The sequence below is a fragment of the Penicillium expansum genome, assembly GCF_000769745.1.
Source record: "Penicillium expansum strain MD-8 chromosome Unknown contig145, whole genome shotgun sequence".
In the NCBI taxonomy this organism is placed as follows: Eukaryota; Fungi; Ascomycota; class Eurotiomycetes; order Eurotiales; family Aspergillaceae; genus Penicillium; species Penicillium expansum.
Window position 1 is genome coordinate 67,293 of NW_015971172.1, and position 27,595 is coordinate 94,887.

Consider the following 27,595-nt stretch of genomic DNA (forward strand, 5'->3'; position numbering starts at 1 on the left):
TTGCAATTCACGTAAATATGTCAAGATCAAAAGATAGATTGGAGACCTATATGTTTCCACCAACTAAATAAAAAATTCATGAGGGCAAAGTAGCCCATGAAACAAAGGTGTTCTGAAATCAGAGAATCGTCAAGTCATGAGATGTAATGACGTTTTCTATGTACAACATTATCATCAGGCAGGCTGGAACAACCCCAGTGGGTGGAAGCGATCAATCATTACCAGGCCTTCGAAGTAGAAGTGGAAAGGCATTGTGTGATCACGACGCAAGAGAAGAAGAAAAAGGGTATAAAACAAGCACAGGAATGAAGAAACGGGGCACCGTCCATAGAGAAAAAGGGTAACCACGGCGGAGAATATAAGGCCCAAAAGTAGAAAGGGATGAAGAGGGGGGCGAGGCGAATGAAAGGTGCACGAAAATGTGAAGAAAAGGGGTAAGCTGCAAGTGGCAGATGCAAGCTCCAAGAGAAGTATGAAATCCAAAAAGAAAACAAGATGTGAATCAGACCAACCCGACGACGGCTAGCTAGGTATTGGTCTAGTCTTTTTGCCCCTCATTCTCGAGAAGCTCCAAGACAATCTGACTGCGCTCATACTCCGGGTGTTGCATGCAGATTTTGACCGTGTTACCCATGCTCGCGGCCGCGGCGCCGTTAGTGGCGTCGGAGAAGCCGCTGGCAAGACCCGTCGAACCTCCAGTGTGACCCTGTGGGTTTCCATCGAGCGAGCCAGGGACCTTGCTGCCATCGTCGATGCAGACGACATTGTGGCCGGGGATAACCTGGCGTAAGCGGCCGTTCATTGCATTGCGGACTTCGACGAAGTCCTCGTTGAAGAGAATTAGGAACTTGCCATAGAGACAGGCTGTGTGTGCACTGCCCACGAACTCCATGACTACACTGCGAGAGACGTCGCCGTGCTTGTTGACGTACACAGCGCACTGCTGGTAAGCTACTAGGAACTCGCTCTCACTGAGACGGAACATGCCTAGTGGCTTGAGCCCGTTGATGCGATTGGCGATGCTGTTTAGGGTATCGTGTGCATCTTGAGTATCGTTGGAGCTGAAGTCTGGGACGGACCATGAGAGTTTCTTGTCAAGGGTGAGAACTTCAATACCCTTTTGAGTTGAGATGGCGAGTGAGGAGTGGAACATGTTGATTCGGTAGGTCTCGGCTGGGATGTAGAACTCGTCGTAATCGCGGAAGAACTCCGTTTTCGAGCGGCGTGAGAACAGGCTGCTCTTATTTGTGGATGATTTTTGCAGGACGGGCTCGAGAACCTAGATTTTGTGTAAGTTCGCTGTTGTTGTATTGAGTTCACTGCAACTGTACATACCTTGAATGTAGATGATAACCCCTCACGCTTTTTGTACAGAACCAAGTACCGGTCCTTCAGACGACCAGCTGCAAAGAAGCCCACTTCACGGGATCCAGACAGCTTCTGCGGAGCACGTCGAGCAGAATCTTGAGATGACTGGGAAGTCTTCCCATTAGCGGGACAGACCACGTCGAGGTGGTATGCAATCAAGGACCGATCTGCAATCAACAACAACAGATTGAAATCCTCAAAGACAGCAACTTGTGTGACCCGCGTGATAGGAATAGCCCTATACCAACCCCGCGGGTTATTGAGCTCAGACATGTACAGTCCATACTCCGTGCCGATTGCACACATTATGCGCCCAGGCGGCTGTTGGAACACCGTGGCACAATTGACCGCAGTCTTGGATAACGCTAGGGGACGAGTCTTCGTGCTTTCATATTGCTTCTCAACTTCTTTGATCGCACGATGGAGAGGGGTTCCCTTGATGGTGACACTTTTAGAGCCGGGTGTGTGATCAGAGTATGCGAACGCAGTGTCCGCAAGCACACGCAGTCGGAATGGCTCAGCATTTTGCGAGAAGAGAGCAGCAGCATGCTTCGTCTTCGCTTCGATGATCTTTTGGCACCATTCCAGGCGGCTTTGTGCTGAGAAGGCGTAGAGAGTATATGTTCCGGTTTTGCCCAGATGCTTGATTTTGAACGGATACAGGATCTTGTCGTCCTTTGAGTTCTCAAGGGCCCCATTTGATGCGCCAGACCCTGTGTGGGCAAGAGGGCTGCCGGCACCTGCTTGGGAGGGTGTGACAGTCGAAACTCCCCTGACGGATGATTTGACCACGGGATCATCGTCGGTACTTTCCAGGCCCAATAGGTCCATTGGGATGGGCAGTTTTGAGATATCGTATCGCTCGTACTTCACTGCCCGGTCGCGCATCGTGAATATCTTGGCAAGAACAAGATAATGATCGAACAGGATGGCGTGTGTATCGACGAGGAATCTTGTGCGGGTTCCAGGACGTTGCAGCTCGCCTCGATGGATGATCTGTCGACCCAAGTGTTCGAGATTGAGTTCAACTTCCTTCTTCATGTCGGGTCGCAATTGCAACTTGGATGCCAGTTCCATCAAGTCGGCCTTCTTGTTCATCTCTCCCACTTTGTTGTCACATTCCAGCGCCACGACCTTGATCTCTTCAATGGCCTGTGCCAGATTTGTCTTCTCTTCGGTATCCTTGACCATATTCTTGTGGACAGTCGCCAACAGAAGAGTATACCGCTGGATTCTGGTAATCGGAGCTTTGAGATAAGTATCCCAGCTAAGGCGATTGGACAGTTTGTGTTCCCGCGCTTGGTTCAGGAACTGTTTGAAGTGCGGGTTGCGCTCAGCCTCCTTGCGCACAAGATAGTTTGCAGTTGGGAAGGTTGCAGCATAGTCGATGTAAACATTCTTAGCTTTGCGAATCCATTCCCGGAAGATGTCACTGAATCCAGAGATGAAAGGCCCTTGTTCTTTTTGACGGTATTTAAGCTGTGCCAATAGGAAATCCTCGTTGACTCTCTTCACGGCATCGACCTTGCCAAACACGTCGGCCAAGAATTTGGGCAACCGCTTCACCGGGATTATGGAAGGATTCATCTTAGCTAATTGATCGCGATACAGTTCTCGTAGGACATCCAGTTGCGAGATGTAGGAGTCTTCTGTAGTGACAATCTCGTGCAAATTGTTCTGTCGATCGATCTCTTTCCTAGGATGAGCTTCCCAGACCTCCTTGGGTACCTTGTAGAAAGTAACCCAGTCCTCGATCTTCTTCTGCGGTGCCATCATCTGTGCCTTGAGGTTGACCTTCTTCAGTGTCCGCATACAGTGATGCGAGTAGCACCGAGCGGAACTATCAGTATCTTCAATGTGCATCTCATGTAAGTGGAGCCTGGGAGAGTAACATCCAGTGCCAGTGATCTGGAACAAGATACCCGAAAGAGTGCCTGAGCCAAACTTGACCCATTCTTCTTCTTTGACCAATGCACCCCCTTCAAGCATACCGCTCACAACTCGAGCAGCCAGTGTCTCGGCATCAGCAATATTCATGGTGGGGACTTTGTGAGTGAACAACGCGACCATGGCATCGGCAATTGTTTGCTCTCTGAGATCTGTCTCATCCTCACTCAGATCTTTAATCCAGGACAAAAGAGAACTCAAAGCCCACGGCTCGCTACACTTCTTGAATTGTTCCGATGACAGCTTCGCGGGATGGAACTTCTTGCGCCGGCCAGCCGGGATGCTTGGCAGATCTAGCGTCATAGCGGCTACTGCAGCCGCCGTTGGGTCTATATGAGGCAGGTCCTTTTGCTGAAGCTGCAAGAGAAGTTCTTGCTGCTGCTGCCTGTATCTGAGCCGGTCCGCATCGGTCTTCGATCTGATGGGTGCATCAGTACGAGGCCCAATAGGAGTCGACAAAGATGACGACCGCGGGACTTGAGACGGGCTCAACAGAGCATCACCATAAGAATCCGCAGAAGTTGGCAAGGAGGGGTGGTGATACTGTGAATAACTATCCAAGTCATCCAGCTGCTCCGAGTGGCGGTTATAGGTGCCCGCAGGCATCAAATGTGACACAAGATCAACATTACCCGCAGGCTCAACGGGTGCAGGTGGTAATGGGCGCATTCCAGGGTGGAAGAACAGATCTTCGTGTGCGGATCGGTGGGGACTCTCGTCGTCGGATTGATCTCCAGAATGGGTATGATCATATGGTGTCTCTCCTTCATCGCCATAGTCAAAGCTCATCCGTCGGGAATAGGCATCGGGTGCCGATAATCCTCCTGTACCACTGGCATCTACCCTGGCATCGGCTGGCGTATGATGGAGGCGTCTGGCGTAATCATATGCGATAGGCGGGTGCTCGTATTCATTATAATACTCACCACGGTCATCGCGGGACACATCGCTTCTGAATGAACCGGATGTGCCTGGAAATCTGTTGCCCGCAGCAGGGTCCGAGTGGTCTTCCGAATTGTAAAATGTCTCATCGCCATATGGCATGTTTGCTTGGTAGCCACCTCCGTAGTGTGCTAGGTCATGAATGGAATCGTTGTCTCCATTGGGGTCAGAGTGTGGCGAATACCCTCTTGGTGATATGTTGGATCCACGTGAGCTGACAATTGAGGCATTGGTCTCACGTCGCATCCGCCCTTTCTCTCGCTCCTCACGCGCTATGTCTTCTTGCATCATAATCAAACCAGCAGTAGCTTCGGGATCGCTTTCGTCAATGTATGCATCATAATTCACAGTCTGCCCCGTGCCTGTCTCCATGTTGCCATTAGTGTGGGTGTGTTCCTCATCAGGCGAGAAGTGCATGCGTGAAGCAGAGCTAGCATGGGATGCTCTAGAACTGTGACGCCGAGCAAAGTTCTGAGAGTCCAAGGCTGCAGCCTCATCCTGTCTGAGCACATCTTCATATGCCATGGGAGCTTCCGCCGGCCATCGATTACCATTTGCCCCAGCTTCATCGACCGGGGGCCCAGGAAGAGGTCGGGATTGGGGGTGTCGATTCAAGGTGTCAGTTCGCCTCGGTTGTTGTTGGGACAAGTCTGACTGCACAGGGGGCGTCGGTAGGGTTCGCCCTGCCCCGGAATGAGATACACTTGGCTGCCTGCCATACAGGCCATTTGCATGAGTCTGATGAACTGGAGGCGCCGGTGGCTGCTCTTCGAAGTAACCGCTTGGGATCGCCGGAGTGTACTGGGGAGATGGCAGATCATACGCAGGCCCTTGTGAGTTGCTATAATAAGGACGCGGTGCAGGCGGAGGCATATGCATTGTGCCCGGGGAGCTTGACGGCACATAAGAAGGCGAGGGGTTCGGTGACATGGGTTGGTACGAACGTCCTCCATACGGATGATCAGCGGCTCTCGGTGGCGGAAGCGGTGGTTGTTGGGAGAATCCGTAAGATTGGGGAGTCGGCGGTGTCTGCCCGTAGTGTGAAGTGGTGCTCGGCCTTCTAGGTAAAACCGGAGAACTCAGTCCCGAAACTGCGGTAGACTGGTATGCCGCGGGATTATATGGTTGGTGGCCCGAGGCTGGAGCGGTGTAAGTATTGCTGGCGCCAGTGTACGTATGGGGGGTATATGCGAGGACTGGTTGCGACTGCGTATGTGGAAGGACGTATTGCTGTGGGTTATAGGCCGGCTGGGACGAGGGTGCTCCAGAGTATTGGTATTGATACGACATGGTGGAGGTTTGCGAAGAAGCGCGAGTCGGCGACATGCGCGACATGGCATCCGAGGAAGTTCGCGAATATCTGGAGTCTCTGTCGTCTTCAAACCCTCCCTGCGCAGCGTTGTAGCTACCCTGTCCCGCGCTGCTACCATAGCCACTACCCTGTGTTGAATACTGTCTGTTTTCTTCGGTCGCTCTCATATTCTGGGCCTGGGCAGGGTTGAAGAATCCAGAATCATCCCCAGCATTGTAACTTGGCATCCTTCGAGGCAGGTGTTGGTCTGGCGCGGGATTTTGGGACGAATAAGCGTCATAGTGGGTGGTGGACGATTGGACAGGGGCTTGTGGGTTTGTAGGCTGGCCATAGTATGCCTGTTGGCCGTTTGGATATTGCGACATGGCTTCGGAGGGGTGAGGTTTGGACCAGATGTTGACTCGGCTCGGCTTGACTCGACGCGCCCAGGATTGCGCGAGAGATTGTTTAACAGGACCGAGGGGTCTAGTATCGGGCGCTCAAGTGAATGGCAAAACGAGTGACTAGTTCAGAGCAAATCAAACTGATTTGAATGAGGGGAACGACCACGCGGGCCGGTAACACGCTGCCGAAGAGCTGGCTCTGGGCATCCCCAATGAAACCTTAGAGCGCGATATACTAGGCTTGGTAATAGGGAAACCAAGTCTAGCAGATATGCAAAACCGGGAGATGTTTTGAGGGGGAAATATGTGGGAGGTGAGTTGGGATTCCATCAGCTGCGCCCACGCTAGTCGAGGTACCGTCTCCACCGCCAACGGGGTTCACCACCTGCCTGCACTATGCCTATTGTACTCGGTACAAGGAGAATGATATGGATATGAATATGAATATGGTGGACATCCACGTTGTCTGTAAGTATTTCCATTATTTTGAATCTATGGTATGTGGATTTTTTCTTATGTACGATATGTAATATATATATATATATAAATATACAATATACGAGATCTCTTTACGACCTTCAGCTTATTACTCCGTAATTGGCGTTTATTCCCCGGGATTAGGGGTCCAGGTCATCACAGGTCATACATAGAAAACTCGCTTGCACAAAGTATGCTTTTTTACTGCCTTCACATACACCTAAAAGGATATCTCAAATGACACCTCAAGTGATATCTAAAAAGATCATCTGAAAAGGTATCACAAGGCAAACGCGACCGACTATTCTTGTCATATATAAGTACATGCCCTCTTTTGTTTTACTAAGTGATAACAAGGTCAAACATTATATATCCATAGATGCCATTGGGAAAATTATAGTGAACCCCAATAGGTAATAGGGGGGCGATGAATCCTAGAACATGAATAATTTAATCATGGCCCCCACCTAGGCAATTCTCTCGTATTCTTCTTTTTTAGAGGCGAGGCTGAGAGGCTGAGTGAACCGTATTTGGCCCCACTGCGTAGATTGCATCCACAACCACATATGCAGTGACTAGACTTGGGCAACAGTATATTTTTGCCTAAAATGACTCCAGACATTTGAGGGCATCTAGAAGGGCTTTCGAGAAACAAAAGTAATTGATGGTCGATCAAAGGTTATACGTAGGAAAGTCGTTTTCACTAATTAAGCTTCTTGTTGATAATGTGGTTATAAAATACACCCAACTTATACATAGAACTTATACATAGAAACAAACGGCTAACAGTCTAGGAATTAAAGGGAAAGAAAGGAAAGGATTGGAGAGATAGAACACCGAAACAGACTATCAACAAACACAATACCCATCCTTAATAAGAAAAAGGGTCATCAAACCACTCCAGGGAGACATGGCTATTGAATAGTTGCCACATCAACGAATTATCAGGTGCATAGCTTCCATCACTGGGCGTTTGCAACTGCTGAGGGTATGCTCCAGTGATATCCATATACGGAGAGCCAGCCATCATGAGATTTGCATGCTCATTAGTACTAGACGGATGGTCATGCCAAGTGCCAGTCATTGAAGGGTACAAAGTAGGGACTTTGGCCTGCGGGCCCATGCGCTGCTTGGCTTGGATCAATGGCACGCAGAGATTCTGCAAGTAGTCCAGAAGTTTCAGCAATTTTGAGATGTATGGACTTGCGGCGAATTGAGACAGGCTTTGCGTGATGTCTTGCAGTAGAGTGTAGTCCTCCATATCTAATTCTCCAATGATGTTGCAGAAAAGAACGAAGAATGGACTTAAGGGGTAAAGAAGAACAGTCCTAAGGAAAATGCACATATATTAGTGGGAGCACTGGTGAAACTCGAAGTAGACTAACTAACCATGTTAGGAATGTGGGATAAGGATCCACGAAGCCCGGGGTATCCGCAAGGTTCTTCTGAAGGTGATGCAGTGCCCGGAGGGATTTGCGAGAATACGACACACATTCCTTGTGTGTCAAAGGAGAAAAGGAACATTTTAAGCGTGATCGAAGAATATCAACCAGTATCGCGTAATAACAAAATTCACATGAAATCCAATCCGAGGCGATACATTCTGGTGCGGAGGCTCGACTCTAGAAAGATAGGTTAGCCCGAAGAAAGAAAAGCATCGAGTCAAACCCACAGATTGTATTTTTGAATGTATGGCTTCCATTCGCTCTTGGAGTCTTGAATGATTGGCGATTATTTGGCGAGTGTTATCCGCCATCCCGCAATTCAGTAGCTCTCCTTGAACCTGAGCTAAATCCAACAGAACTCGTATTAATGGGAGATGGGGTAGAGATATGTCGCCACTAATTAGACACGTGGGAGAGATGCGAAGCTCCGGCAGCGACAGTGGTCGATAAAGAAGGGTGCTCAGAGTTCTGTCAAGGTAAAAGCACCAGCATACAGCGCTATGGATCTCTTCATCGAGGCTTGAATTCCCAAGCGGATTGCAGATTTCATGATAGCCCAGAGCGGTAATCAGACGAGCAGCGTATGAGTTGAGAATCCAGCATTGATTCATGTTGCCAAGATACTGCATGAGGAATGCCTGTTCGATGGTTGTCAATAAAAGACTTGCCGTTGAAGGAGGGATGGCGACATACAGCAGATATTAACGACTGGACAAACGGAAGAGTTGGTGCATTCAAAAAATTGAGACTTTTGAGAGCGCGAAAGGCATGCGTTTCATATAATTTCTTGGACTTCAGAAATTGTGCGTTGATGCGGGGATCCTTGTATGCTCTCGGTTTTTGATAGAGATGGAAGATGGCCTTCACATAAACGCATATGCAATACTGATAGAATACCTGCCCATGCTCATAGCCATCATCACTGAGAATGGTTGAAGCCATCTTCTCCAGTGTTTTATCCGAGATGTGGTCCGGCCATTGTACGCAGCTAGCACGTCCCTCGGCAGTTGTTGGCTCTGTGTTGTTATCAGTGCCTGCATTAGGAATGGAGATGGCTTTTTTTCATATACCTGGAAGAAGCATGTAAAGCAGCTCTGGTGATGGGGCAATAAATGGACCAGAATGTTGAAAGTCTTCATGCGACACTTCTAACGGCGAAGATTTATCGGCAATTGAAGTTCTCCTCTGCCAAGTAACATCCACGAATTGCAGGGCAGATTTGAGAATTGCCTTTCGTTCACGGTCCATGTGCTCATTGCCATCGAGCTCTCCTTGTATCACAACTCTGGCCTTCTCTGCATGGTGTGTGGCCGATCCAATGGCACACTCATTCTGAGCAGGTTGGGAAGCAACTTCTATGGGCGAGGCATGATCTAATCTCCTTTTTTTCGATGGTGTATCTGCATTATAGTAATTTGCAACACTTGGTGTAATGATGTTTTCAATGCCCCTAATCGATCAATCAATAGGGGTACGGAAGTAAAGAAGAATGGCAATCATACTCTGAGACTGTTCTTTCCAAAGTTAACAATCTTTCCCCGAGAGCAGACAGTCTATTATTAGATTTAGTAAGCATGTATAATGATAGAGTCATATGAAAACATACGCCGATGTCGATTGCCGGCGAGGTCGTCGAGCTCTTGTACGACTGCACTCAACGCCTGCATCGGTACAATTCGCACAATGTAGTTGCTTATCGCAGCGAACCTATTAGAAATATCAGTTCTTGGCCAGTAAACAGACTCAATGAACTCCTTTAACCTTTCTCGAGTGGCAAAGGTCACACTAGTATCATCAGTATACAAAATCCGAAAGCCATGTGGTGGCACTCACAGCTCGCAACACGTCGTCACTCATTTAGTAGGTATATTCGCGAACACGTCGAATTGGTATCTATGTGTTAGAGCTATAAAGACCCTTCGGCATTTCTAGCGCCAAATATGAAGGAGAAAAAAGTAGTGTAGATTGCTCGGCGCTTGCGGAGGCCGTGTGCGGAGGCCGCGGAGCCCACCATACAGGACCCACCAGTAGCAAGGCAAGGTCCTGTCGGGGGTGGATCTCCGTACATGTTTTTATATTTCTGCTTCTTCCTTTCTCCGCTCCATTTATTCATTTGTTCTACTGGTGAGTTACGGGTATAATCACCCTACACGCGTATACAAGGAGTACTGTTTTAGTTTATACGTGTAAAGAATAGTTGAAGTAATTTAAAACATACGATATGCTTTAGAACACGGGTTTTGCAAAAAAAGAAAATGAGTGGGACGCGCGAAGCCGCTTAGTCAAGGTCTTCAGAGCCTTTTTCCTTTTTCGATCGGCATTCCGACCGAATCAGGAAAGCACGTAGATACCATGTGTGACGACATGATTTTTGGGTATTTACATGGATGTAAAGTTGGGTTTGTTTTCCAAAGAAAAATATCACAGCAAAGATGAAACATGTATCTACCTACCTTGCCCTAAAATTGAGATTATCAAGAAAAGAAAGCCTCGAATAAGATACGAATAATATTTGGTAGCATGGCAGTGGCTGTTGAGTGATCTCGCTGCGTGGATATAACTGATAGAAAGCACACAATAAAAAATATAAACAGTAGGGTATATAGCCAAAGTAGCAAAAGTAGCAAAAACATGACCTGGGTATATCATAGAAATATTCGTAACAAAAATAGAAAGGTTAGGCCGGCAATAAGTACCATGGTAGATATAGATAAGGCCGTGGTACTCAAGTCATATGAATCAGCAAGCAGGAGTGGGAAAGATGTTTCGAGATCGTGTTGGCCGGCAAAAAAGTAATGTCATTTTCCATCATAGATTTGGTCGGGTGTGAGTGAGAATTGGCCTTTCTGGATCTCTCTCGCATCAACATGGTCGGCCTTGACGTATCTCGCGGTCAAAGCGAAGCGCAACTTGTTCTCAGGCACCACGGAATGCTATGTCAGTTAGATCTGATGTTCAATGTTGATAAAGAGGAGAACCGCTACAAACCTCGTAGTACTTCTGGAGATTTTCCCCGTGCATGACAACCAGATCACCATGATGAAGTTCCATCTTGATAGTAACTGGGGCCTCTTTTCCCTTGCGGCCCATCGATAGAGAACGACGAGAGTCATCATACTCATCTTGCGAGATCTCACCAGCAACGAACTCCCCCTTTAGTGTCCGGCGTTCGCCCTCAAACATGCAATCTTTCAGAACAGGATCATCTTGCAGAAGAGTCCCAAGATGCTTGGGCTCAGCCCTTCGGCTAGTACCATTGAAATACTTGTACTTCATTCGGACGAGCATGGTTGCTTTTGCTCCAAGGGACAGTGTGGCGATAGTGGGGCCCAGCGAGGACTCGCCGTCATCGTGGAACTGAGAGAACACAATTTAGTCTAGCTCGTTGTCAATCTCGCCAGTTTAACTTACTCCGATCTTCATTTCCTCGAAATAGCCGAGCGTCAGTAACTCATTTGGGGGCAGGTATTCGTCTCCAGAAGAGACGACTGCCTTTTCAGTTGCCCACGATAAGCGACCCAAAGCCTGGAGCATGTCGTTGGGTGCTTCGTCAAAGCCCTTGGAATCGACGGAGACGACATATTTGTAAGGCATACCCTATTTCATTGGTCAGATGAAATGGACACTCAAATGTTATGGTATTCAAAGTCTCTTCACTTACGTAGTTGACCGCGAAATGTGAGGTCAGTGTACCCGCAACTGTTCTATTGTGAGAAACCATATTTTTGGAGCTTTTATCTGGCTCACTTACCCAGACTGGACTGGAGCCGGAATCGTTTGAGACCAAGATCACCCCGTTGAAGATTGATAAAAAGGTCATCCGGTCCATTCGCGCGGCTATTGATTGCTTTGTTGGACACAAAGTGGGTAATCGAGCCGACTCCGTCGAGTTTGTAAGTCAGCTTCCGGTACGGGAAGAAGGCATTGTCGTCAATCTCTGGAATGTTAAACTTCCTGTCAAAAAGAATTGCTCGCTTGATCGGGGCCAGCTCAAAATGATCGAGGACGACCCGAAGCGAAACGGGGTTCATATTCATGAACTTTTGAAACGGGCAGCTGTTTGCACAATGCTCACCGATAGAGTCATCATCGCATTTCCAACCCTGCCAGAAAGTTCGTCGGATGCATTTGAAACACATAGGACACACGATGCCCTTCCATGCGATACGAGATGTGCTAACATCCGCTGCATTTTCATCCAACGTGGACAGAAGATCAGGAACTAGGCTGTAGTGGGGTTGGATTGCTGGGTCTGGACGACTGCGAAAGCTCAGGAAATCAGGGTTGAAAGAAAGCTCAACGGGAGGGGAAGCATTGCCGATTTTCCAGAAGTCGACGCAGCCAGGTTTAAGGCACATCCAACCTTCCTCGTACAAGCGAACACTTTCGATGGAGCACCTCTCACACTTGAGAGTCTCGGGCTTTGTTTCAAAGTCGCGCTCATCGAGTGGCACCGAAGGGACAGAGTCTTTGGCCGCCCACCAGCTCTTTTCTGCGAGGTTCAATTTCTCAAAGCGGACCTTGACTCCATGTTTCTGGCCAATCTTTTCAAACCAGACATTAGTAACGCGGAACCAGCCCATAATGTTGTACCGATGCGGAAGCTGTCGGTTAAGTATCTTGTTCTTGCTTCCTATAATGATTGTTAGCAGGCTTCTTTTTCATATAACCCTTGATAAATTACCAATAACAAGACCAACAGCAAGGTTTGAGTTTTGGCTGGCAATGATGCTTTGGACGAGTGCATTGTCCGAGTCTTGGTTCTTTTCGAGGGTCAAGTTTCCCCCGGAGTCTTTAGTGCAGCAACCGCCGCTGATAAAGGTTAGTAGAAGCAGGTCGTTATTCTAGACACATGATACTTACATTCTGGTAATGATGATTTCCTCGTCGATATAAGTGCGGGTACCACAGTCGGCATCAATAAGGAAGCCATAGCAGAAACCTTCATTGTGATACATCGCACCTTGAGTACAACGAAACCATGGAATCGCATCGCAAAGCTGTTGGCGGCCCTAGCAGAAGCTTCAGTATATAGATCATGTGTTTTATAAAGAAATAGTAATCGCAAACCTCTGACCAGGCCGGGGGTGCTCCATAAACCGGCTCAAGAGCTTGATCGTTGACAGCAGCTTCCAGCTGATCCGATGAGACTGTCTGATATCAGCATATTACATTGCATAATCAAAGGAAGACAAAGACATTGTTACCTTTTATGGCTTGTTGTTTCTTTGTTTTGGCAATACGGCCTGTTCGCACTGGTCTTTCAACCGCCTGACGACGATTGACAGTAGGGCGTGGTGCCATCTTCCACAATTTGTTGTGCAGTCAAGCTAATTTGGGATGAATTGAGTAAGTATCATATCCAGATATATCCCAGAAGAGGGCAAATTGCCAACAAAATCATGTTTGGTGGTGGAGGTTGATGATCAGACTCACAGTATAGAAAGCCCAATGGCATCATACAAGGTGGATTGGTGTTTAAATTGTGTTCAATATAACGTTTTAGGCACTACTCAGGTCTGAGAAATCATTCAATGATAGAAAGGGATGAAAAGAGCTAACTGCTGGGATGAGTGGGGAGATGGGAGAATGATGAAGCCGGGTGAGGGCCCAAGATATATTTTGCCAGAGCGGCGTCGAGGTCGGGGTGAAGCCGGCAGTAAACTTTGACCTCACATCACAGGATGAGCTAATCTCGAGGGAGTTGATTGCCCATTATAAGCTTCAAACTACAAGCCATATCCCTATGTTAATTTGGCGTGATATGAATACCGAGAAATCCCCGAGGTTGATAGTACAACGAGAGCACGCAACCAACGAGGCCCAGAGGCTTTGCTGATAACAGCTAATTGGGCTTATCCTGGGTAGAAGACAATCCCCGGTTCTCAGTAGCTTTTATATGAACCAGAGGATCGAAATGTAGAGAATGGTGGACTAAATGATCGATCATATATGACATGCAGGTGGTCATGCAGGTGGTTAACAGTGATATGCACACCACAACTTTACTTCGACTACACATTCCACAGCAGTAGAACGTAAAAGAAACCTCGTTATGTTCGTTATTGTACCGGAAGATGGGTTATCGGACTCCGTCATGTTTCAATTCGAATGAACAATCTTCAATGCTGTCACTTCGCCCATGAAGGGATCATACATAGTAGTAGCCCGGTAATTTTGGATATACGTATAAGTAAGGATGATCTTGTCAAGCCGTCATTCCATTCTGCACATAAATAGTTTCAAATAAAAATATGTGTTGGTGTATGTAGTACAAGATATCTCGGCAAAGTCCCAACGGGGTAAGCCGGCCGCGGGGGACGAATGGGGATTTGATGATCTACACGCCAAGGTCACTTTAAATTGGGCATTCGGCTTTTCATTGTAGTTTAGGAGACATATTTTTAATTTCTCGGTATGAGTCCAGGATACCATTCATCACAAACCTCAAACCTGAAGAAATTCCCAGCAAGGCAATTGAGGTTGGGATTAGATTCGTAGAGCATGTCGTAGATGATACCCTCGGATATGTATAGACCGAGGCATGTCCGGTCTTGGCAGCATAAACTCCCCAACTATGAGCTGTTTAGCATAATACTCACCGAGTCCAACAGCACAAATTTAGGCCAGCTACCCAATTTCGGTTAAAAGCAAGCTCCCCCATACCTACCTAGGTACTAGCGGTATAATCTTTGGGGATTCTCGCCACGTTTGCCGATTTCCCCGCACCCGTCACTTTTTCATAAATCTCCCCTCAGCTGTTTATTGCCTTTGTTCTCTAAACCATTATTCCTATTACTGTCATATCTTTAAACTGTGAGTAAATCTTCATTGCACTCACCTGGCTGCAGCTAATAGCATTTTAAATATAGCCGAAACCACTTTACTCCCCTATATTTTGGAGATTTACCCCTAAATTATACCGACGGATCGCTTCGGCTCCGAGAATTTTGGAAAGATGGTGTTTTTGCCTTCAAAGGAGTCAGGTCAACTGGCCCCAATTCCTGACAGTATCCCAATCAGCGAGTTCATGCTCAATGAGAAATATGGACGAGTGCCACACGCCAGTTCCCGAGACCCATACACCTGCGGCCTCACCGGGAAGTCATACTCGTCACAAGAGGTGATCAATCACGTTGACTCGCTGGCTCGTAGTCTTTCAAAAGAACTTGGTTGGGCACCGAATGAAGGGTCGGAATGGGATAAGACAATGGCTGTGTTTGCCGTGAACACTGTAGGTGGAGATCCTGTATCAAGAAGAATAGAAAGGAACTTATTCTTTCGTCTTGTCTTTAGATTGATTCCTTGCCCCTATTCTGGGCCGTGCACAGACTGGGTGGTGTTCTCAGTCCCGCCAATGCATCATACTCCGCCGCCGAGCTGACACATCAGCTGCTTGATTCCAAGGCCAAGGCCCTGGTTACTTGCGTTCCTCTTCTCTCCATCTCACTAGAAGCTGCCGCCAAAGCCGGTCTCCCGAGGAGCAGAATCTACCTACTCGATGTACCCGAGCAGATTCTTGGCGGCGCGAAGCTTCCAACAGAATACAAGTCCGTTTCCAAGCTCATCGAGGCTGGAAAGTCTCTTCCGCCAGTCGATGAATTGCGATGGAGCGCTGGTGAGGGAGCCCGACGAACAGCATTTTTGTGCTACTCGAGTGGAACATCTGGATTGCCGGTGAGCAGTGTCCCAAAAAGGTGAATAACACTTTGGCTAATAGTGCGCTGCAAAACAGAAAGGAGTGAAGATCTCACACCGCAACGTGATCGCCAACACTCTTCAGATCAAGGCATTTGAGCAGGACTATCGGGATGGCGCGGGCACAAAGCCTGCGAATACTGAGGTTGCTCTTGGTCTCCTTCCGCAGAGTCATATCTATGCCCTTGTGGTCATTGGCCATGCTGGCGCATACCGAGGCGACCAAACAATCGTTCTCCCCAAGTTCGAGTTGAAATCATACCTGAACGCCATTCAACACTATAAGATCACCACTCTCTTCCTGGTGAGCATGTCTTTCATGATGAGAAAATGCTGTCGAATGCTGACAGAAACCACTTAGGTACCTCCAATCATTATTCACATGCTGGGAACTCAAGACGTGTGCTCCAAGTATGACCTGAGCTCCGTGCGACTTTTGTTCACGGGAGCGGCACCCCTGGGCATGGAGACAGCAACCGATTTCCTCAAATTCTACCCAGATGTTTTGATCCGCCAGGGATACGGTATGTGGCTGTTCGCGCTTCTCATAGACACACGACTGACATTTTCGCGCATAGGTCTGACTGAGACATCCACGGTCATAAGCTCGACCCACCCCAACGATATCTGGCTAGGTTCATCCGGTGCCTTGCTCCCTGGAGTCGAGGCACGCATTGTGACGCCCGAAAACGAGGAAATCACAGCGTACGACACACCAGGCGAATTGGTGGTCCGAAGCCCGAGTGTCGTCCTGGGCTACCTGAACAACGACAAAGCCACCGAAGAGACGTTCGTGGACGGATGGATGCGTACCGGAGATGAGGCTGTTATTCGTGTAAGCCCGAATGGCTTCGAGCACGTGTTTATTGTGGACCGTATTAAGGAGTTGATCAAGGTCAAGGTTCGTGATGCCACCGGTTGATGGAAAGATTACCAGTTTAACACGTCATTCCTAGGGTCTGCAAGTCGCACCTGCCGAACTCGAAGCCCATATCCTCGCCCACCCCGATGTCTCGGACTGTGCCGTTATCGCGATTCCCGATGATCGTGCAGGAGAAGTCCCCAAGGCCATTGTTGTCAAGTCCTCCACGGCAGGGTCGGACGAATCAGTCTCCCAAGCTCTCTTGAAGTATGTTGAAGAGCACAAGGCTCGTCATAAGTGGTTGAAGGGAGGTATCAGATTTGTGGATGCAATTCCCAAGAGCCCAAGTGGCAAGATTCTTCGCCGATTGATCCGTGATCAAGAGAAGGAGGCACGGAGAAAGGCAGGTAGCAAGATCTAAAAATGTTCGGGATAGCTTTGATTAGAACTTGGTCTTTGGAAATCTTGGAAGAAGCGCCAAGAACAATTGTTGTCAGAAGAGTATATACATCGACCGGTAGATAGTCCAATTTTTCAATATAACAGCTTGGTTTATTGTATTATTTACCACCAATATTAGTCTTGATATGTGTAAGTTTAAGATGAAGACGGATGGACGGATCGATACCACTGATTCATGAAGCCTTTGAGGTTCGATCACCTCGAGGCTTCGGGTATTATTAAAGTAGCCCTGAATGGATAATATGGTATTTCAAAGAGCAAGTAACAAAACTTTCATGCCACTTGGGTATTGCTGTCTCCCTGAGGGGCCGTAGGAGGAGCCGTAGCAAGGACCGTAGCGGTAGCAGGGGCCACTTCAGGAACTCCCTGCGGAGTTGGCTGTTTTCTCAAGATTTGATCAACTGCAGATCCAAGGCCACGGCAAAGCCCAGACCAGGACTTGCGTTTTGAGAAGATTTGGCTCACCTCGGCAAGCAGACGCAAGGAGCTTTCCTTGCCTGTCAGATTGCCGACCCCAACCAAATTGAGCTGAGTATTTGGGCCTTCAGCGATCCAAATCTGAATTTCCCTGGTGTCTAACAAGCGAACCTCCTTGGTTGAAGCTTGCGGCTTTTCGAGTTCAGAAGCGACCACGAGCGTGTCGAATGCCCATATATAGAAGAAAGCAATCAGGAAACAGAGAGGATCATGGCAGGCAAATTTCTGCTTGGCTTTCAATGTGCTGAAAACACATACAGCATGCCACAGACATTTCCTGGCACTAGATGCATTATTTTCCATCCAATATTTCATGTGACTTGTTGACGTATCGACTTCAGCCTCCTCACCTTGCCACCCTGAGAATGACTCAAGCACGTGAAGCGATACTAGCCGGAGAAGGCATAGTACATGATGAATGACATCTCGAGCGGCAATATAGTCGGGTTTAGCTGAGGTAGGAATGGCCACGAATACTTCGTCCATCGACTGAAACATCATTGCGCGCAGGGCTGAAGGGGTTGATATAAGATGGGTCGCTTGCTCCTGAACTGGCACGCCAGTCACTTGGGAACTTAGGCTTGATTTCCAGATGGAAGAATATGACATTTTGTCAAGGAACAATCTCTCCTCGCTGTAAAGAGACAACATGGAGAGATTTCGGCGATAAGCATCCATTCCTGCCATAATTTCACTGGATTTCTTAACATCAAGTTGGGTGGATGGAGTTGGTGGTAGATCTAAAAGTTACGGTTAATCCCAGACAGATCAGATCAACAACAGATAAAATCGGCTCACTTTGATCGGACTGGTACAGATGGACGAAATCGTCAGCATCCCTGCGACACCACAGTGATTGACGACATGGGAACTCCTTGGGGAGTTCATGCTGCCCGAATATTGGCTGACGATCAAATAAAATGAGCTGAAGACATTCGAGTTCTAGTAAAAAATTAGTGATAATTTCATAGGTTGTCGGCGGTGGCACACACGAAAGATGCAGTGAATTAGCCGTATACGAGATTCTCTTGCCAGCCAGGCTCTCCATTGTCTTGGACCTTGTGACTCTTTTGTTTTCATGCATGGATCAACCTTCAAGATACGGGCCAAAGTGGCAAGTACATTTCGCTCATACTGTAGCTTCAACTGGGCTTTATGCGACCCGCCAAACATTAGGCAGACATCACTAAGAAATACGCTTTGCGCATAGGACAAAGTTGTTGATTCGGGTGATTGAGGTTGCTGATTTGATTAATATGAGGTACGGGTTTTCACCAGGAGATGAACTTACGTTTTGGGTTATTGCATGACACAGTATCTCTCCGAAAGATGCTGAAAACTGACTGGCATTGCCGAAAGCGCTATATTGACTCCCAACAGTGACCACTGCTAATAGGACCATCCATGAGGTTTTTTCATGCCTGTATTCTAGAGCATATGGGTGAATCACGGGGTATTCATGATCAAAGTGTTCAAAATACAAGTGCACAAAGTCTTGGATAACCCTCCACCATGGAAATGTCTCATCTTCCGTTTCTCCCATACTCACAAGATACGATTTGAGTGACCCATATATTGAGGAACTCGTCATCACGTTGTAACGGAATTCAGGCAACAAGAAGCGCTCATCTGAACGCCGCATTTTGGGAAGCGACGATTTCAACTGGTGGGTTGGCTTAGAAGATGCGACTGCACTAGGAGCAACAGGGGCAATACGAGCAGAAGGGACAGCAGGGGCACGAGCACGAGCACTCGAAGATGGGACATGCGGATGAGGAGCCCGGGCACCTGTAGTATTAGCAGGTGGTCTTGCTTGCTCATCATTTTCAGAGTTGTCTGATATTTCCATAATGTCATGCGAGACACCATTCTGATCTTGGGTAGTAATGTTTGTAGTAGGTAAGGTTAGGCTTGGATTGGTTTGATTTGCTCCATCTTCATTCGACGAGGAAGGTGATGTACGTATGTTTGATGAGATGGAGCTCGGATCTTGAGTATTCTGCGGAGATAAAGCACTCGTCTGGTCTGACGGCTCTATTTTTATATTTTTTCCTTCATGGTGTTTCCTCATATGAGCCGCGAGTCTATGCCTTTGGTGGGGTATCAGAATTGGAACAATGTATGAATTAGAAGCGTCTGCAACGCAAAGACTATAGCATACCTTCGAGTATACGACTTTGGACAAAAGCGGCATTTAAACTCTTTCGACCCGGAGTGTCCCCGGTCATAGCATTGCTGCGTCAGTGGTGTACCACACTGCTCACATGTAAGGTGGAGTTGCGGGCGAGTATGAGTTAGGATATGGCGTTTCAAATGGTGTTTACGCCCGAATACCTTGTCGCATTGCTCGCATGGGTAAGACTCCTGTAAGGGGTTCATGGCTTCTTCCCACTTTGAAACACCTAGGTAAATGCAAAGAATCAATGCAACCTGCAATTAAACAGTCTACAATCAGAACTGTGGCCATATATCCACAGAAAATCTAGCAAATCAGCAAACACCTACAATGATGCTATTTCGCGTTTCGCACTGACACAAAAGCGGTCACTAAAGCGGTAAGACTTGGAGCATAATCTGCCGCGGGGTGGTGGATTTCTAAGCGGGGAGGTAAGAAAAAAGATCGAGGGCATTTCAAGTTGCCTTAACAACCTGCTTCTTGCTTCGATATTGTTTAGGAACAGGTTATATCAAGAGTGACTGTCCATCAATCACTCTTTTTAATACCATACCTTTCATCTCCCATCTACCCACGGATTGAAAAAAATAAAAAATGTCTTCAAACGACCCCCATCACGAGAATGAAGAGGAGGACTATATGCAGGCCGACGATGCCGAAGAGATCTTTGATCGTGATGAGGATCACCATATGTCGGAGGGAGAAGATGAAGAATATGCCGACGAGAATATGACTATCGAAGATGAGATCACCTTCCAAAACGACTCAGCAGCACACTTCGACTCGCACTCGGACTCTGTATTCTGTGTTGCGCAGCACCCGGTTCACAACAACATTGTCATGACCGGTTCTGGCGATGACACAGCCTACATCTTTGACTCCACTCCCGCGCCGCGTCCTGTGCTCCCATCGAGCTATGAATCAAACCCTCAGCCAAGGGAACGCGAGTCTCTCTTGCCTCTGGCTAAGCTTGAAGGGCACACTGACACTGTGAATGCCGTGGTTTTCACCGAGCCGGCAGGAGAGTATGCCATTACCGCGGGTCTGGATGGCAAGCTGCGAGCTTATCGGGATACCACCCCTCAGAAGACCGGACTCGCATGGGAGTTCTTTGGCGAGGTCCAGGAAGTGGAAGAGATCAATTGGATGGCCGTGTGCCCCTACCAGCAAGGAAACGAAGGAACACAAAATGTTATTGCCATCGGTTCTAATGACGGTAGCGCGTGGGTCTTCCGTATCGACCACACCGATCCCGGCCAGCCTATCTCCATCATCCAGACCTTCTTCTCTCACACCGAATCATGCACTGCAGGCGCATGGACGCCCGATGGAAATCTTCTGGCAACTGTTTCTGAGGACTCCAGTTTCTTTGTTTACGACGTCTTCGGAGCTGCCGCCGCCGCTGGCATCGAGTACTCCCCAGGTACCAATGCTATTCTCGGATTGAATGCGGAGGATCAGCGCTTCGCCGTGGAGGGTGGTCTTTACACCATTGCCATTTCCCCCAGCGGCGGAATTGCTGCAGTGGGTGGTGCTGAGGGCAATATCAGAATTGTCGGTCTTCCCCGAGTCGCAGCAAGTGCCCCCCCAACCAAGGGTAAGGGCAAAAACGCACCCTCCCAATCAGCCGGTTCCACCGCTGCAGGCACTATCATGGCCGCATTGCAAACTCAAACGGACAACATTGAGTCACTCTCGTTCTCTCAGGCTCCGTTCACCCTCCTTGCTGCCGGGTCTGTGGATGGTTCGATTGTGATGTACGATGCGGCTCATCGATTCGCGGTCCGTCGCCACATTAGAGATGCCCACGAAGGAAGTGCTGTTGTCAAGGTTGAGTTCCTGTCTAGCAGCAAGCAACTCGGTGCAACTGTCTCAGGGCCCCTTGCCAATGCTTCCGCAGCCCACCAGAACCGCTCTTGGATGCTCACATCTGTTGGCCTGGATGGTGTGGTCCGACGATGGGATGCACGCGGTGGTACCGCCGCGGCTTCTCAGGGATTGATGCAGGAGTGGAAGGGACACATGGGTGCCACGGAAAATGATGAGGGCGAGCAAGCTGGTGGCATCATGGGCTTCGTACAGGGCTTGGATGGAAAGCGTATTGTCACTGCCGGTGATGATGGTATCTCGCTGGTGTTCGAAGAGTAATCTGCACAAACAAAAGTTGGAGGTCCCAAATGTGCATAGTGGGGGTTCATGTCGATAATGATATTACGTGTTTATAGAAGCTCAAAGCCAAACCAACCTTGATAACCAGCCCATGATATACAATGGCAAAGCCCCGGTAGAGTTGATGATCGAACAATAAAGAAAAATCTGGTTGTAGTAGTGGAACAAAAGCTATGTACATTCGACAAATCAAACCCAAAGCGCCATCTGGAAGCTACGCTCCTTATGAGCCACGAGAAGCTGCATCTCCGCCCTGACACGACAAAAGCTCCCGGACTCGGTAAAGCTTTAGGCGCTATGATCCAAAACCCGGCTGTGGTTCTCGCGGAGGCGAGACGACTCTTTCTTGTCGCCTAGGGTATACGTCCTCCGCTCGATGATCTGTCGGTCGGCGGCATTCTCAATTGGTCTCCAGAGACAACCTTTTAGTGGTGACCATCACCGTGGTGAGCATCGCTGTGGTGGTGGTCGTCCTTCAAGAAGAAGTGCTCGTATGTGCAGTAGGCAGCGAAAGCGACAGACGCGATACCGAAGCCGGGGAAGAGACCTCTGAAGCGCTTGGCTCTGCTGAAGGGGCCGGTGTAGCGCCAGGTCTCACTATAGTATATTAGTGTCTACCACAATTGGCATCACATTGGCATAATTTGACATACTTGCGAGCCCATGGATCCCGCTTGGCCCATACGGAAGATGGGGAGGCCGCGGCCTTGTACTGGGCGAGGTCGAAACCGGTGGGGTTGCGGGCGGGCATTGTGGGAGTTATCCGGTAGTGAATATTACTGAAAAACGGAAATAAAGAGAAACAAGATGTAAAGGGCTGTAACTTGGTCCCTTAGTCCGCAATCAACCGCAAAGTGACACAGTGAGGAGCCGAAGATGAGGAAAAGAGGTGTGCTTGGCAATTACCCACGCTAACCGAATACGGTAGACCAAGTAGCTCTCCCGCCTTCGAGGGACGAAACTGTCACTTCATCCATGCGCATCCTCGAGACAACAAAATGCCACCTCCCGTTGGCAGATATGGGCCATCTGGCTTGAACGCTCCATACAACATACAACAGGCTCACCTTCAATCTCAACACCCCGCACACGCACAGTCTGGAAATACGCTACCTCCCCCTTCGCTTGGTCATCCTGGTTTCGCGGGCAATCCGAATACCAACATCAATCCTTTTACACTATCCGGCGGAATTGCAAATGGCATGGCGGTAGGAGGTTTCCCGGGAGCTGGTGCAGGTGATGGCGGCGGCACCGGTCTCGCTAGTCACGCGGCACAAATGGGATTCGCGCGCGGTGCGCAAATGCAACAGCAGCAACTACACCAGGGTCACGACGGTCGGTTAGCACTCGAAGCAAAGGGTGGTGCAGTGAAGTCAAGGATTCGCGATGTCTGGAAGCACAACCTGGCCCATGAGATGGCGGTGCTGAGGCAGTTGGTCGACAAGTACCCTTATATCAGCATGGTAAGCACCAACTACGGATGCCTCCGTGCAAAATGGAAATCTCCTGTGTTAGATTTACTGACTAGGATCTAGGACACCGAATTCCCTGGTATTGTTGCTCGGCCGATCGGTTCATTTTCGAACAAAGCCGATTACCATTATCAGACCCTCCGGTGCAATGTCGATCTTCTGAAAATGATACAACTAGGCATCACTTTATTCAATGACGAAGGAGAGGTTCCCCCGGCCTCAGGCAATGATGCCAATGGGCAAGCGTATGGTGTGCCCGCTCCCTGCACATGGCAGTTCAACTTCCGATTTTCACTCGAAGGAGACATGTACGCCCAGGAGTCAACAGCAATGCTTGCCAAATCTGGTATCGATTTTGCCATGCACGAAAAGAACGGCATTGATCCTTTCGAGTTCGGTGCTCTTTTGATCAGCTCTGGATTGGTGCTACTAGATGACGTCCACTGGGTCTCTTTCCACTCCGGTTACGACTTTGGCTACTTGATGAAGATCATGCTCTGCTCCCAGCTTCCAGAAAACGAAGAGGAGTTCCACAAGCTTCTTACCATCTTCTTCCCCTCACTTTACGATATCAAGTACCTCATGAAGCACGCCGGTCGCAATCAAGCCGTCAACGGTTCTCCTCTCACACAGGCTGCAGCACAGATTCTGACCAACCTAGGCCAAAAGTCTGGTTTGCAAGACATTGCCGATGAACTCGGCGTCAAACGCGTTGGAATCGCCCACCAGGCTGGCTCGGACTCCCTAGTGACCGGCGAGATCTACTGGAAGACGCGCCAGCTCATTTTCGGAGGGGCAATTGACGACAGCAAATATTCTGGCCAAATCTGGGGTCTCAACGGGCAAATGCCCGCAGTGGCCTACAACATGGCCCAGCAAACGCCGAACCTCAATGGTGCCACCATTTACTCGGGTGGCACCCCCAGCACTCCCAATACTGGGTCTCATGGAACTGGCGCCCACACACCTCAGCACCACGGAGCTGGCTACAATGCCCCGACTCCCGGAGCCTATCAAATGGGCCGGGTATGAGGTACAGTCCCTGAAGCACCTGGGATTAATATGATGTGATGTATGTACATAGACACGAGAACATCGTGTTCTTTTCCTTCGATATTCGGCAGTCTTCGCGCCTATGCCGGGTTCTTGCGTCTAGACGATGGTGTTGGGCAGGAAGGTGCCTGGCGTTTGATATGACTGGGTTTGAATCCATTTACGAGGCGTTGATAGGCTCTATTATGGACTTGTGCCTTTCGTTCTTGTGATCTAGGTCGCGTTTTTCTTCCTTTCTTGTTGTAGCTAGATCGGACATGTCTGTTTTCTGTGTATAGGAATTCTGGCTTCTGTTCGCTCAATTTGGCTTGTTTGTAAATTTCCTTTTGGCTTGTCCTAGTGTACTTCGTATCATGTCATAAGATCTTCTCGGCATATCTAGACATCTTCTCGGATGACGGGGCCCGCGTGTCCAGATCGCTTTGAGGCCAAGCGCGCGTTCCTAATTGAGCGTTCTCATGCGACCTTTCCGATTCTACCCCGCGTTGTGACAAACCACATGAGTAACGCAGAGATGATATCAATATCAATATGCAGACAAGCATCCCTTTGCCTTTTTGGGATTGAAGATAACACGCTAACCCTAGTTAGGCTATTGGATCCGGCCTCCGCAAATAGGCTTTATCTAATCGGATGGAGGTATACCTGTAGAGCTAGGGACATATCGAGATACCACTTGCTTGTTAAATAGCCTGCGAGCCCAGATCTAAAGGATAATTAAGTCGGTTTATTGTCTTCGACTCTCTAGCGACCGCTTAACTCGAATTGGCGCTTTAGCTTCATCACATTGAAATCGTCACCTTCCAAATACCTCTCGCACAGCATGGTTCTCGACCGACTACAGCAATTGACTCACCAGGTCAGCGCTACGGCGCCGCCGCCTCATCCGCTCGATCCTCTTTCTACAGTGGAGATTGATGCGGTTGTTAGCATTGTCCGCAAAGAACATGGCTCGCTCAACTTTAATGCAGTCACACTCTACGAGCCCCGCAAGGCCCAGATGATGGCCTGGGTTGCTGATCCGGAGAATGCTCCTCGTCCTGCCCGAGCCGCTGATATTGTTGCCATTGCTCCTGGTGGCAAGATCTACGATGGTGTGGTTGACCTGGACCAGAAGAAGATCATCAAGTGGCAGCACACACCGAATGTTCAGCCTCTGATCACCATGGAGGATTTGCAGGAGGTTGAGCATGTTGTACGAAAGGATGCTAAGGTTATTGAGCAATGTGGTATTATCGGAATTCCAAAGGAGGATATGCACAAAGTCTACTGTGACCGTAAGTGGACGGACTTCCCTCGCTCATCGGAGATTGATACTGATCGAATGATATTTTAGCATGGACAATTGGATACGATGAGCGTTTTGGAACTGGTGTTCGTCTTCAACAAGCCCTCATGTACTACCGCCCTCACCCCGACGACTCCCAGTACACCTATCCCCTGGACTTCTGTCCCATCTATAACGCCGAGACCAAGGAGATCATCCACATTGATGTGCCGCCTGTACGGAGACCTGTCAGCAAGGCTCTCCCAAACAACTACCACCCGGCCGCCATCGAGAAGGAAGGTGGATACCGTAATGATATTAAGCCAATTCACATCACCCAGCCAGAGGGTGTGTCTTTCGAGGTCAAGGGCCGCACAATCGAATGGCAGAACTGGAACATCCACGTCGGCTTCAACTACCGTGAAGGTATTGTCCTGAACAACATCACATTCAACGACAAGGGCAATGTGCGTCCTATCTTCTGGCGTCTTTCACTGGCCGAGATGGTCGTGCCATACGGCAACCCAGAACATCCGCACCAACGCAAGCACGCATTCGACCTGGGCGAGTACGGCGGTGGATACATGACCAACAGCCTGACCCTAGGATGTGACTGCAAGGGCGCAATCCACTACATGGACGCGGCATTCGTCAACCGTGCCGGTGCCAGCACAATCATCAAGAACGCCATCTGCATCCACGAAGAAGACGCCGGCATCCTATTCAAGCACACCGATTTCCGCGACGAGTCCATGGTTGTAACCCGCGGCCGAAAGCTCATCATCTCCCAGATCTTCACCGCAGCAAACTACGAGTACTGCGTGTACTGGATCTTCCACCAGGACGGCACAGTCCAGCTCGAGATCAAGCTGACCGGAATCCTCAACACCTACGCCATGAACCCAGGTGAGGATACCAAGGGCTGGGGAACTGAGGTGTACCCGGGCGTCAACGCCCACAACCACCAGCACCTGTTCTGTCTGCGTGTAGACCCGAACATCGACGGACCAAGCAATACCGTCTTCCAGGTAGATGCAGTGCAAGGACCCGGCGAAGTCGGCAGCGCCGAGAACAAGTACGGAAACGCCTTCTACGCCAAAAAGACAAAGTTCTCCACACCTCTCGAGGCTATGTCCGACTATGACGGGTCTACCAGCCGTACCTGGGACATGGCCAATACCAACAAGCTCAACCCATACAGCAAGAAGCCCGTCAGCTACAAGCTAGTCAGCCGTGACGTTCCTCCCCTGCTCCCCAAGGCGGGTGGACTGGTCTGGAAGCGAGCTGGATTCGCACGCCATGCCGTCCACGTCACCAAATGTAAGTTTTGTCATTTTCCCTTTTTATATCATGTTCCTTTTCTAACCCAATTCTCCAGATGACGACGACCAAGTCCACCCAGCCGGCCGCCACGTCCCACAGACCTCCGGTGAGCCCTCAGAGGGTCTCCCCGCGTGGATCGAAGCTGCTGGTCCCAATTGCTCTATCGATAACACCGACGTCGTGCTTTGGCACACTTTCGGCCTGACACACTTCCCTGCACCGGAGGATTACCCGATCATGCCTGCGGAGCCAATGACACTTCTTCTGCGCCCTCGCAACTTCTTTGACCGTAACCCAGTCCTTGATGTGCCTCCTAGCTTTGCGCGTACGCCAACGCAGGTGGCCGCTAACGCGAGCTCTTGTGCCTGCAAGAAGAGTGATGGGTCCAGTGTGTTGGTTTGATCTGACGAGATTAGATATTGTTCTTGGTTACTGATTTCTAAGCGTGCACTTCTTGTATATAGATTATATTTTTTTGGGGCCTATGAAATGGACTATTTATTCTTGATATACCTGATAGTTTGGGGAACTTAATGTACAAAGTAGTTGTGGGCAATTGGACTATCTCCAGGAGCTATAGGCGTAGATTGGTTTCCTACAAGGGCCATATTGTCACGTCCGATATTGATGAGGATTGGCTACCTGTTGCACACCATTGTCGGGGTATTAAAGAGACGGGAGACCGAGCTCGCGATGAGGAACTGTGCACACCAGGGGCCTTTTGAGAGGTCTTTTGAAATGAAGTCTATATGAAAGTCTAAG

At 48.9% G+C, this 27,595-nt stretch overlaps 10 protein-coding genes across 10 annotated transcripts; 4 read left to right on the top strand and 6 right to left on the bottom strand.

Moving 5' to 3' along the window:
• Positions 1-538: 538 nt before the first annotated feature.
• Positions 539-5,934, bottom strand: PEX2_043450 (putative Rho guanyl nucleotide exchange factor; the record flags this gene model as incomplete). Its single annotated transcript, XM_016741620.1, has 2 exons — positions 539-1,279; positions 1,336-5,934. 2 exons carry the CDS (start codon positions 5,932-5,934, stop codon positions 539-541), a joined length of 5,340 nt encoding a protein of 1,779 aa, XP_016603322.1.
• A 1,366-nt stretch (positions 5,935-7,300) lies between these two features.
• Positions 7,301-9,541, bottom strand: PEX2_043460 (fungal specific transcription factor domain-containing protein; the record flags this gene model as incomplete). The annotated part of the gene is made up of 6 exons (XM_016741621.1): positions 7,301-7,757; positions 7,819-8,051; positions 8,369-8,512; positions 8,568-8,890; positions 8,945-9,169; positions 9,481-9,541. 6 exons carry the CDS (start codon positions 9,539-9,541, stop codon positions 7,301-7,303), a joined length of 1,443 nt encoding a protein of 480 aa, XP_016603323.1.
• A 1,131-nt stretch (positions 9,542-10,672) lies between these two features.
• Positions 10,673-13,178, bottom strand: PEX2_043470 (uncharacterized protein; the record flags this gene model as incomplete). The annotated part of the gene is made up of 9 exons (XM_016741622.1): positions 10,673-10,807; positions 10,863-11,231; positions 11,286-11,471; positions 11,536-11,573; positions 11,626-12,507; positions 12,559-12,686; positions 12,738-12,886; positions 12,945-13,024; positions 13,082-13,178. The coding sequence occupies 9 exons, from the start codon at positions 13,176-13,178 to the stop codon at positions 10,673-10,675; spliced, it is 2,064 nt and encodes a 687-aa protein (XP_016603324.1).
• A 1,654-nt stretch (positions 13,179-14,832) lies between these two features.
• PEX2_043480 (acyl--CoA ligase) lies at positions 14,833-16,855 on the top strand (the record flags this gene model as incomplete). Its single annotated transcript, XM_016741623.1, has 6 exons — positions 14,833-15,108; positions 15,171-15,551; positions 15,595-15,876; positions 15,934-16,096; positions 16,151-16,473; positions 16,529-16,855. The coding sequence occupies 6 exons, from the start codon at positions 14,833-14,835 to the stop codon at positions 16,853-16,855; spliced, it is 1,752 nt and encodes a 583-aa protein (XP_016603325.1).
• A 314-nt stretch (positions 16,856-17,169) lies between these two features.
• On the bottom strand, positions 17,170-18,421 carry PEX2_043490 (uncharacterized protein; the record flags this gene model as incomplete). Its single annotated transcript, XM_016741624.1, has 3 exons — positions 17,170-18,113; positions 18,172-18,313; positions 18,365-18,421. 3 exons carry the CDS (start codon positions 18,419-18,421, stop codon positions 17,170-17,172), a joined length of 1,143 nt encoding a protein of 380 aa, XP_016603326.1.
• A 138-nt stretch (positions 18,422-18,559) lies between these two features.
• PEX2_043500 (uncharacterized protein) lies at positions 18,560-18,916 on the bottom strand (the record flags this gene model as incomplete). Its single annotated transcript, XM_016741625.1, has 1 exon — positions 18,560-18,916. The coding sequence occupies one exon, from the start codon at positions 18,914-18,916 to the stop codon at positions 18,560-18,562; it is 357 nt and encodes a 118-aa protein (XP_016603327.1).
• A 1,227-nt stretch (positions 18,917-20,143) lies between these two features.
• Positions 20,144-21,697, top strand: PEX2_043510 (WD40 repeat domain-containing protein; the record flags this gene model as incomplete). Its single annotated transcript, XM_016741626.1, has 1 exon — positions 20,144-21,697. One exon carries the CDS (start codon positions 20,144-20,146, stop codon positions 21,695-21,697), a length of 1,554 nt encoding a protein of 517 aa, XP_016603328.1.
• A 446-nt stretch (positions 21,698-22,143) lies between these two features.
• On the bottom strand, positions 22,144-22,469 carry PEX2_043520 (NADH dehydrogenase [ubiquinone] 1 beta subcomplex subunit 3; the record flags this gene model as incomplete). The annotated part of the gene is made up of 2 exons (XM_016741627.1): positions 22,144-22,315; positions 22,372-22,469. 2 exons carry the CDS (start codon positions 22,467-22,469, stop codon positions 22,144-22,146), a joined length of 270 nt encoding a protein of 89 aa, XP_016603329.1.
• Positions 22,470-22,716: 247 nt separating this feature from the next.
• On the top strand, positions 22,717-24,222 carry PEX2_043530 (CCR4-NOT core DEDD family RNase subunit POP2; the record flags this gene model as incomplete). Its single annotated transcript, XM_016741628.1, has 2 exons — positions 22,717-23,181; positions 23,254-24,222. The coding sequence occupies 2 exons, from the start codon at positions 22,717-22,719 to the stop codon at positions 24,220-24,222; spliced, it is 1,434 nt and encodes a 477-aa protein (XP_016603330.1).
• An 844-nt stretch (positions 24,223-25,066) lies between these two features.
• Positions 25,067-27,235, top strand: PEX2_043540 (peroxisomal copper amine oxidase; the record flags this gene model as incomplete). Its single annotated transcript, XM_016741629.1, has 3 exons — positions 25,067-25,520; positions 25,580-26,830; positions 26,889-27,235. The coding sequence occupies 3 exons, from the start codon at positions 25,067-25,069 to the stop codon at positions 27,233-27,235; spliced, it is 2,052 nt and encodes a 683-aa protein (XP_016603331.1).
• Positions 27,236-27,595: the final 360 nt, after the last annotated feature.